Source organism: Onychomys torridus, chromosome 5, assembly GCF_903995425.1.
Source record: "Onychomys torridus chromosome 5, mOncTor1.1, whole genome shotgun sequence".
In the NCBI taxonomy this organism is placed as follows: Eukaryota; Metazoa; Chordata; class Mammalia; order Rodentia; family Cricetidae; genus Onychomys; species Onychomys torridus.
Window position 1 is genome coordinate 22,558,010 of NC_050447.1, and position 10,339 is coordinate 22,568,348.

Below are 10,339 nucleotides of genomic sequence, written 5' to 3' on the forward strand. Positions count from 1 at the left end.
GACCAAAGAGAACTTAGGCAGGGTAAGGAATCGTCCTCACACCCACCCAGGGAGGCGGCGACACTCCCCTGGTTGGGCAGGCAGAAAACCAGAGACCCTGAATAGTTGACAGCATGCTGAGTGTTGCCCAGGGCTCATATTCAAACCCCATGTGCCAACCAGGCCCCGCCTGACTATCCCTCTCATGATGACAGGAAGGCTAGAGGGGATATAGGCAGGGGGCTGAGGTGCCCTTGTTGACTGGGACTCACAGGTGCCAAGCCTGTGCCTGTCTGTCACACTCCTAAGAGATCACTGGACCTGTATCTTAAGTTTATAAAGTGGCTAGAAGTCCCTAAAGTCACTGTATTCATTTCATTCACACACACACACACACACACACACACACACACACACACACACACGAAGTAGATGAAAAACTTAGTGAGTTTTCTAAAATGAAATGTTTTGTTTTGTTTTACCAAAAAAGTCATACTCGTCTCTATTACATTCAGACCCTGGGGACAACCTTGTAGAGATCATCATCCCTGGCCCTTTTCAAACCACCAGCTTTGACTGACCCACAGAGCCACCGCTTTGCCTGAAGGCTCCCAGGGTATAAGGGGTGGCCAGTCCCGGGCAATCACAGAAGCAGCTTGCAGGGCTTCAGAGCACTGCCTGGCTACCATGGGCAGAGTTACAGTTAGAAAGGAAGACAGTAGGAATCTGTTACCGGCCTTCTCTGAGCCTCCATGTACCCCCTCTTCTGTGTACCGAGGGGCTTAGACTCCATGGTCTCATGGCCCAGGGGGCCAGGCTGGTAATCTGAACACTTTTCCAGGTAGGTCATGAGCAAAAAAGGTAGCAAGCCCCTGAAGGCAGCTCTCCTGGATAACCCTGCCTTCCCACACAACCAGGGCACCCTGCCTACCTGCCCACACAGAGCTGGGGAAAGGGTCAAGACAGCTCCTCACCCCCACACCCAGCCCCTGCCCAGAAGAGAGGAGCCGCTGGCTCCTTGACAGTCTCAGCACCTGGGACATGACCCAGAAAGCTGACTGCTGACAGTTCCCTAGGGTACAGACGTGGCCCAGGCTCCAGGACCCTCTCCCTATAGACCTGCTGGTAGGATCGCTTTGAAAGCAGCGTTGGCTGGCTGACACCGAAAACCCAGGGCCTGGCACCCAAAGGCTGCTGGGCAACACCGAGCAGCCTGCCTTCGCTCCTCACTCCTGTCCAGGGCAGCCTGGCAGAATCAGGTGTCGGCGCTGAGCAGGGCACCCAGGAGGTCAGCGGCTTCACCTACCTTGTTTACCGACCTCCAGCTGATATCAGAGAGCACCCAAGTGAGATCTCAGAGTCCCTGACCTGGTTCGGCTGGCGGGAATGAAGCTAATGCCGCGGTGCTGCGGACTGTTAAGGTTTAACCGGCTCCAGCCTTCTCCTCCTCCCCGGCTGGACGCAGGGAAGGAGCACCCGGTGACGCTGAGCTGCTCTGCGCTCCACGCCCAGCCGGCTCTGAGCTGCTGGCTACCCTGTAATTACCTGACAGCTCTGACTGAGTTTAGGAACCGCGAGAAACCTCAGTCTCATCTCTGGGATCTGGAGGAAGGAAGGGGAAAGAAGAGGCATTCTAAAAATGCGGACTCACCAGTTCTCGATCTCCCCTGGCCGGTGTGTGGGAAAGGGCGGGCGGCTGGGCTGGCTGGGGCGGGGCGAGCCATCCCAGGCTTGGGCTCCTGGACCCGGCCCACTCTCCACAGGCCCCGCAGTGAAGGCGTGGCTCCCAAGTTCCACGTCCTGCGAGAGGGGACCATGGCCCGGGGCTCAGCAGCCTCTTCTGGGTGCCGGGCAGCCTGTGGCGAGAAGAACGGGAAAGGGTTTAAGAGGCGTGAGTAGCCCATATGCTGTGCCGTCTGGAAGGGTCTGCAAACAAGGGTCCCCTGCCACCTAGGATAGCAGCCCCAAGTGTAGCGACCCCTAAGGACCCTGGACTCACAGGAGGGGGTACTGACTATGGCATTTCCAAATGGGCCAGTGTCTGCCACTCACTGTGAAGATCTGCGAGGGGGCACCCTGGGTAGCAGCCCCGTGTGGAGGAAGCGCCCAGCCTATGCTTCCAAGCAGTGGTAAGTTTAATCCTTTTCCTCTGTGACATCTCATTTTCTAATTGCACCCAGCTGCCTGCTTAAGTCTCAGCCTTCGGGCTGTGTCCCAAGCCAGTGGCCCAGCAGCTAATACTCCTGAGTATTAGCATCTCACTGAGGAGGGGTTCAGAAGAGGCTGGCTCAGGGCCAGAGGCAAGCTGGGTTTACATCCAGCAAATTCTCAGAGCCAGTTCATTCACACATTCAAGTAACTCAGTATTGAGGGTGTGGCAGGCACCCTGCCAGGCCTTCATTCATTCTTTCATAATCCATTTATCGAGTGCCTACTATGTGCTGGGTACTAGCTAGCAGAAGTCATCTGATTAGGAAAGAATGGATCCTCAAGCATCCAGTCAGAAGAGAACAAACCTTCACAATGTTAGGTAAAGGTTTACAGAAGTGGCGGTGCATGCCTTTAATCCCAGCACTCCAGAGGCAGAGTTCAAGGCCAGCCAGGGCTACACAGTGAAACCCTATCTCAAACACAAACTTATACAGTACAAACAGGTTAGGGGAGGCTAGAGAGGTTCACCAGGAGCATGGGGCCGGGATAGGAAGTAGACAAATGGAGAGAGTTCAAGCACAATTTTTTGGATTTGGAGTTTCTGTTTTGGGTTTGGTTATTTGAGACAGCGTCTCAGTATGTAGCTCAGGCTGTTCTTGACCCACCATGTTCCTCACTCAAAAGTCTTTCTTGAGTACCTACTGTGTGCAGAGCAGCCTCAGGAACATGCTGACCAGACTTTTGTGGAGGCCAGTTGCAGAAGCAAAGCCAGCTTAAAGAGGCACCACGGAGTTTGGTGTGCAGATTGAGCTGGGCACCCAAGGGACTTGCTACAGAGCTCCCTGGACTGTGGACCACTTTCCATTTCCCCACGCCTGCCAGGCAGCAAGAACACGTGTGGAACAGGGTCTGTCTCCCCCACCCTCTCTGCCTCCCTGAGGGTGAGGGGCTCACAGAGCTGTGCCCACATGCTCCACGATAGCTCACTACATGAGTATCCTGAAGTGCACGTGCACGCACACACATGCACACACGAACCAAAGCCTGGAAAGGAGGACCGGCTAGCCACCAAGACTCAGAACTAAAGGCCACCACTGCTAAAGGTGAGGATGAAATCGGCAAGCCTGACCAAAAGGGGAGGCAGTATTAAGGACAGGGCTGGGGTGGGGGCTGGGGCGGGGGTCGGGGTGGAAACAGTGACTGGAGGAGGGAGATCAGAGAGGCCCAGGGCACACACAAAGTCCTCAGAAGTGGCTGGAGAGCAAGTAGGATAGTCAGGTGGCCATGGCGAAGTAAAAGAGAGCCCTAGAGAGAGCTGGGTGGGCTTCACACCCACCATCCCAGCACTCAAAGGCTGCAAGTTCCAGACCAGCCTAGGCTGCAAAGCAAGTTCTAAGTGGCTCGTGGAATTGGAGAGGGCCTAGGAGGCAGCTGTTTCCTTCTTTGGGGGAAGTTTAGCCAGGATGGGAAGGAGATGAGCTGAGACGGGGAGAGGTGGCATGTGAGGTCAGCCAGGGGCAGGAACAACGCATCTTAGAGGCAGAAAAATAAGCAAGAATCTTGGGACGGAGACTGAAGACTTGAGATATGATGCTCACAGGGCCACGTACTGAAGACGGGGGGGGGGGGGGGGGGGGGGGGCTGGTCTCTTCCTTCCTTGATTGATGACAATGTGGGGTACCCACCGGGAAGGGGACAGGGATGTGGAACAAAGGCTGGTCCATGTGAGAGTAGCCCCACACCGCTGATGCTCTGACATGCGTGTAAGGTGAAGAAGCAAGAGGAGAAGACACAACCACCCTCCCTAGGCAGCCTGGCCCAGAGCTGGGCATAAAGCCAACCCTGCAGGCCAACGGGGGAAGATGGGAGGACCGTCCTCTGCAGGTAAGACCATGTAGGGCAGAGAGTTCCAGGGGACATCAGCTCAGTCTAGCAGGGGCAGAGGTAGGAGACCATCATTTCTGTGCTATCAGGAAGGGAAGTTGGAGAGGCAGCCTGAAGAAAGAGGAAGGGTGTGGGCTAGATCTCCAAGAGGAAAAGGCAGCTGAATTTAGCAGCTGGAAACCCTGATGTGAGGTCAGGAATCTCAAACAAGCCCAGGGTTCTAGGCCGAGAGAGAAGCACATACTCTCGTATACAATGTGTTTGATTTTAGGGTCCTGGGACCTCTACTCATCTGGAATTCACAGGTAGAGCTATGAGAGTGGTAGGCCTTAGCCCCGCCACCAAGGAGAATGAATCACCCAGTCTTGGTCTTATCTCCATGTGTAAAGTGGTGAGAGATGTCCTTCACAGGACTGGCATAAACATCGGACAATGCACGTATGAAGTGCTGGCATGTACAGAGAGCTCCAGATGCTATCTTTTGGTGTACTGTCCCATGGGTGGGTGAATGCAGAGGCTGGTTGGGGGAGGGGCGCTTGCCTCTCTGGGTTTAAGCCAGCCTGGTAGAGCTGCCCTCCCCCTGTCCTGGACCAGAGACAGTGCAAAGACTGGGGAGTAGACTTCATAGTCACCTATGCACCACTGCTGGAAGACAGCTTGGTTCTCCTAGGTAAGAACGTGTTCTGGGGGAATCCAGATGTCAAATTCTCTGCTCCCTGGTGTTCATACAGAGAGCAGAACTCACTACCTGAAGCCCTGAAGTCCAGCCACACAAATACACAGAACCGTTCTGGGACTGCATTCCTAGCAAATGACTCTCTCTGGCCAAGGGCACGGGGAAAAATCCTACCAGGCTAGGAAGGGCACTCACCCAGTCTGGGGCAGACGGACACTAAAGAAGGTGAAGCTTGGGGTAGTCCCAATGCCCAAGCTTGAGACATGCATTAAAGGGTGGGAGGTGACAGGTGTACTTAAGAATCTAAACCCAGCTTCCTCTTTAAACTGTCTCTGGACCGGGCCTTTCACTGTATCAGCCAGAGTTCCGCTGTTACTTGGAATAGAAAGGCTGTAGGGGGACAGACAGCTTCTGGGCTCCCCCTCCCTGCAGGGATTCCTCAGCTGCAGCTGTCAATGACTTGATTCTCGGCTGAGCTTGTGAGGGTTATCTCTGAGGCCTTTCCTCCTAACCTAGGGGCTGGCGCACCCCACCTCGGGCCTGGCCAGAGAAAGCAACTACCCCGGGGACACAGAGGGAGGGCCCAAACTGCAGCCTTCCTGGGAGGGACCCATGCGGGGGAAGGGGGCTCGCTGGTTGACAGGCAGCTCCCAGGTAGGCTCTGCACAGTCCCCACCAATGAAATCCGAAGCGGGTCTAGGCGGCGAGACCCCAGAGGCCGCGCCACCCTCAAGCCTAGGTCCCAGCGAGGACGTCCCGACTGGACGACGCAGTGGGACCCCCAAGCACAGCCGGGTGTCTGGGGCCCGGTCGCCGAGTCTGCGGTGGATCGGGACGGAGGGGTCCCCGGGCAGGGTGGGCGCGGCACCCACCAGGCGCGCCTGGGAGGAACCCGGCCCGGCCGGTCCTAGCCTGCCGGGACCCCGACTCACCGGCCTAGCGGAGACAGGATCCCAGCGTCGCCGCAGAGCCCAGGGCTCGGCCCGCTCCGGCCCGCCCGCGCGAGGCAGCTCCACGCCGCCGCCGCCGCCGCCGCCGCCGCCGCCTCCTCGGCCCGCCCCGCGCCCGCCCCTCCCGCACTTTCCACAGGAAATGATTAACTCAGGCCGCGGCGCGTTCCCATGGCAACGAGCTCCGGAGGGGGGCACGCGCACTCTCGCGCACGCGCCTGCCCCGGGCGCATGCCCCCCTCTACTCCTACCCCCAACACGGGCTGGTACAACTTACGTGCACACCCTCTGGTGCACGCGCCCTGGCACACCTGCCTGCGCCTTCGGAGCGGGCTCACACCCTCCACTGCACACACTGCGTGCCTGCACACTCGCCCTGGCCGGGTCCCGCAGGAACGCCGGCCTCTCACTCACACCCAGGTGTTAACATTGAGAAACGTTACACTCACCCTTAAATGGTTTGCACTCCGCCCCTAACCCAGGGGCAGAAGTTTCACGCACTCCAGCTAAGATTCGCACACATCCGGCACACAGACTCACATCTTAAGAATACATTTTCTCATTCTAGCACACTCACACATGCTCTTGCACACGAGGTCAAGCACATACACACACGTTCACCTGCTCTGCCATGCAGGCATGCACACACTCACTCTCTCTTCGCCCTGCCTGCCATACTGCCTCTCCAGCTGCGCCCCTGCTCCCCAGCCAATGAGCATCTTGAGCAGCTTGCTTGGGGTTTGTTAAGGTAACACATTCCCATAAGCTCTAGCCAAACAGCTCAGTGAATAACAGCCCCCAATCTGTCTTTAAAAGCTCCTCCTGGGGCGCCTGGGAGCCTCAGAAAAGGCCTGGGGGAGAGCAGGCCTAGCCAGCCAAAAGAGACAGCTGACCCAGAGGAACCACTCTGTTCTTTGTCTCCCACACAGAGAAGCATTTATTTCAGCCGCAGTATGCCCACTCGAGGGTGCGGAAGGAGAAAGTGGCGCAGGAGCCCATCCAGCAGAGGCTGATGGTCCCCAGATAACCTGAGAGCGGTGGGGGTCTGCCTATGCAGGCTTGGCAAGGATGGCCTAGGAGGGAACTCTAGAGAGCCTGCAGCTTCAGATGGGCCCGATTCCTTCTGCTGCTGCTGAAACATCCAACAGTCAAGAATCTGGACCAAGACAGGGACATGGGTGTAGGCCCCAAGAGTGCCTGGTACCAGAATAGGACAATAAGCCCGCAGCTGGAAGCATATACTATCTCCTTTACTGGAGGTTCTATTGTCTATCATTAAAGTTTGAGTATAAAAGCAAAAACCGCGTCCTGCCTAACAGTTGGGACACTGACATTGACTTCAGCTTCCTTCTAGCAAAGCAAAAGTCAGTTGCCGCTTTTTCAAACTAATAAAAACATTTATTGTTCCCTTTTCTCTGATTACAAGAGTAATGGATGTTCATTGTAAGCATGATCCCGCCCACTGGGAATAAATGGTGCCAACACTTTATTTAGTGCAGCCTTTTCCCTGTGCACAAAACAGACACCATTTATTCATAGTGAACTTAGTGCCAGGCACTGTGCTGGGCTCTTTAGCCACAAGCCCCTGTTTGATCCTGCTCAGCCCAGGAGGTGGCACATACTGGGCCCGCTCGTTCACAGAGGAAAGGTTCGCTGGCAAACTCAATGTGTCAGAGCAGAGGCTCCGAGGCCAGTAGAGATGTGTGCATCTGTGCCGTACATCCAGGGCCTCTGTGTGAACACAGGAAGCACCAGCCAGGGAAACATGAAGATTGAGGCATTAGGAGGAAGCATTCTCCCCCTCCCCGCCCGCCCCGTTTTTATTTGATTTTTATTCACACCTATTAATTACACATAATAATGGGCTACATTGTAACATTTTCACTCGTGTGTGTGTGTGTGTGTGTGTGTGTGTGTGTGTGTGTAAAATGTACTCTTTATCCTATTCATTTCTCATTTCCCTTATTCCCTGATTAAGGATTTTAGGGTTTCTTTTCTTAGGTTTTTGTTTTTTGTTTTTTTTTCTTTCCGGAGCTGAGGATCGAACCCAGGGCCTTGTGCTTGCTAGGCAAGCACTCTACCACTGAGCTAAATCCCCAACCCCTTTTGGTTTTTCAAGACAGGGTTTCTCTGTGTAGCTTTGCGTCTTTCCTGGAACTAGCTCTCTAGACTAGGCTGGCCTTGAACTCACAGAGATCCACCTGCCTCTGCCTCCTGAGTGCTGGGGTTAAAGGCATGCGCCACCACCAACTGGCTTTTAGGGTTTCTTATAAGATCCTGGGTGAGGGATTATTAACTAACTAGCAGTTATAGCCCTGAAGAAAATGTTCTTGCCCACCAACTGCCTACAGGTACTCAAGGGCTGTTTAGGATCTCATGAGCCCTCACCCTTTGATTTGGTGGTTTTGGTTTTTGATTAGGAGGAAGCGTTCTTAAAATTCCAGCAAGGCTCTGGCTTAAAAATGTAAAAACGAATTGTTCAACTGATTATGAAGAATTTAAGAATTCACACTCTGTTGGTCTTGGTGGCACAGGCTTGTCATCCTAGCCACTGGGGAGGCTAATAAGAGGCTTTAAGTTCAAAGTCTGCTGGTTACCAGGAATTGCATACCAACTCCCTTTCCCGGGTGGTTTCAACAGGCTGCCAGCTCTCTCCTAACCATAGGAAATGTGAAAGATCTCCCAGAATCCTGGCCACGCTAACCAGGTCAGGCCGTCACAGCCTCTGGCCTAGATGCTTCCTGCCCACTTTAGAGATGGTGCTGTCTAGGGACAGATAAAAGGCAGTGGCCAGAACCCACACCCACATCTGAGGGCAGGGGGCCCCCAGTAGCTTCTGGGTGCTCAAAGGGCATGAGAGCCGAAACCCTCACATCTATCTGAAGCAGCCAAGGGCCCAAGAGCTCTTCCCCAGAGGGAGACAGAAAGGAGAATTGAGAAAACCCTTCTGTGATTTTTTTCCCTTTCTCCTGGGGTCCAAAGTCCATCACAGATAAGCAGACAAGATTTTTCAGCCTCTGAAAGTCCATTGGCCAGTCACCTCCTTCCCAGGTGAGGCCTCATTCCTTAGATGACCTTCGAGTTCTGCAAGTCCAGCAGGCTACCTTCCCTTTCACTCACAGTGCCCCCCCCTCCCCCCCCCCCCCGCAGGCAGTAGAAGTTTCCCCATCCCTAGCAGTGCACACACCCCCACACCCCCACCACGGCCATCCCTGTGGCCTGGCTGGTCAACACTACTCCCTCCTGGAGGACAGGGCCATTTCTGCACTTCACAGCCTCAGAAACTTCAGCCTGGTGCCTGGCATCCCATACATGACTGAGTACACAGTTAGTATATAGTAGGATTCTGAGAGCAGGATGCAGGAAACACACCCAAATAGACTTCCTCTCATGCAGATGAAGGGTCGTTCCTAGCAGACAGAAGGACCCTTAGACAGCTGTTTCAGTATGTCAGAAAGAAGTCCCTGCATCTGGGGAAGGTTATCTTCATGCTGGAGAAACTCCAGTTTATTTGGGCTTTGCTTTGACATAGGGGCAGGGAGGGATTGTCTTACTATGTTGCCCAGACAAGCCTCAAACTCCTAGGCAGAAGTAATTCTCCTGCCTCAGCGTTCCAAGGAACTGTAACTACAGGCACGTGCCTCTGTACTCAGGTAACAGACCCTTAAAAGAAGAGAACATTCTAGAGCTGACACTCAAATTAAGTGGTCCTGCTGAATGAAACTCACATCTTCCAATATTCCTGAAGCTGTCCATCATGAACACGGAAGGAGCTGGAGGGGACCATGGGAAGGTGACAGCATTCTGCACCCAGTCCCACAGTGTGTTCAGCCTGAGCACATTAGAAGCACAAAGGGACAGGGGGCTTGGACCACTCTTGGCCAGGCTATGCATTCCCCCAGCCCTTGTTGGCTGTAGACTCCATGCCCACAGTCACTGGGGATTCCTGAAGGAGTAAGTACCTCCCACCAGTCTCCTGCACCCCCTACCTGATCCTTTTGTGTTCCCACTTTCTAAAAGCCACCCACATTAACAGGATGAAACAATTCTCACAACCCTTGCCCCCTCCAAACCTAACTTTGAAATTCTCACACCTCATGGCCTTTCACCCTTTGCCCAGAGGCCTCATTAAACTGGCACTCCCCCACTCCCAGGAAGGCAGCTAAAAATCTACCTCTGCCCTGCGGAGGAATTTGGCATTCAAATAGAGGCTTTCTCATCCTTATCATCTCTTGTAGTCTAAAAAATGAGAGGAATGCAAACACTGGGTGATAATGTACTTGAGTGCCAGGTAATAAAAAGATTTAGCAAGAATGACCCAGAGGTGTAGGTGTGTGTGTGTGTGTGTGTGTGTGTGTGTGTGTGTGTGTGTTCACCTTTAATCCCATTAATGACAGGTAATAAAAAGATTTAGCAAGAATGACCCAGAGAGGTGTGTGTGTGTGTGTGTGTGTGTGTGTGTGTGTTCACCTTTAATCCCATTAATGACAGGTAATAAAAAGATTTAGTAAGAATGACCCAGAGAGAGGGGTGTGTGTGTGTGTGTGTGTTCACCTTTAATCCCAGCACTCTGGAGGCAGAGGCAGGTGGATAACTGAGTTCCAGGCCAGCCAGAGCTACAGAGTAAGACCCTGCATCAAAAACAAATGAACAAATAATTAAATAAAAACAAAAGGAAGTGCCCCTGGGAGAGGGGCAG

At 53.9% G+C, this 10,339-nt stretch overlaps 1 protein-coding gene across 8 annotated transcripts in view; it reads right to left on the reverse strand.

Annotated features, from left to right (window-relative positions):
- Window positions 1-6,257, reverse strand: part of Kifc3 (kinesin family member C3) — a 34,120-nt gene extending 27,863 nt beyond the window's left edge. For 3 of the 8 annotated variants that reach the window (XM_036187907.1, XM_036187908.1, XM_036187909.1), the window contains exon 1: window positions 1,631-1,835. In XM_036187907.1, coding sequence (XP_036043800.1) covers window positions 1,631-1,796 — 166 coding nt within the window. In that variant the 5' untranslated portion in view covers window positions 1,797-1,835. The other 5 variants (XM_036187910.1, XM_036187911.1, XM_036187915.1 and 2 more) reach the window with 5 other exon arrangements.
- Between the last annotated feature and the right edge of the window lie 4,082 nt (window positions 6,258-10,339).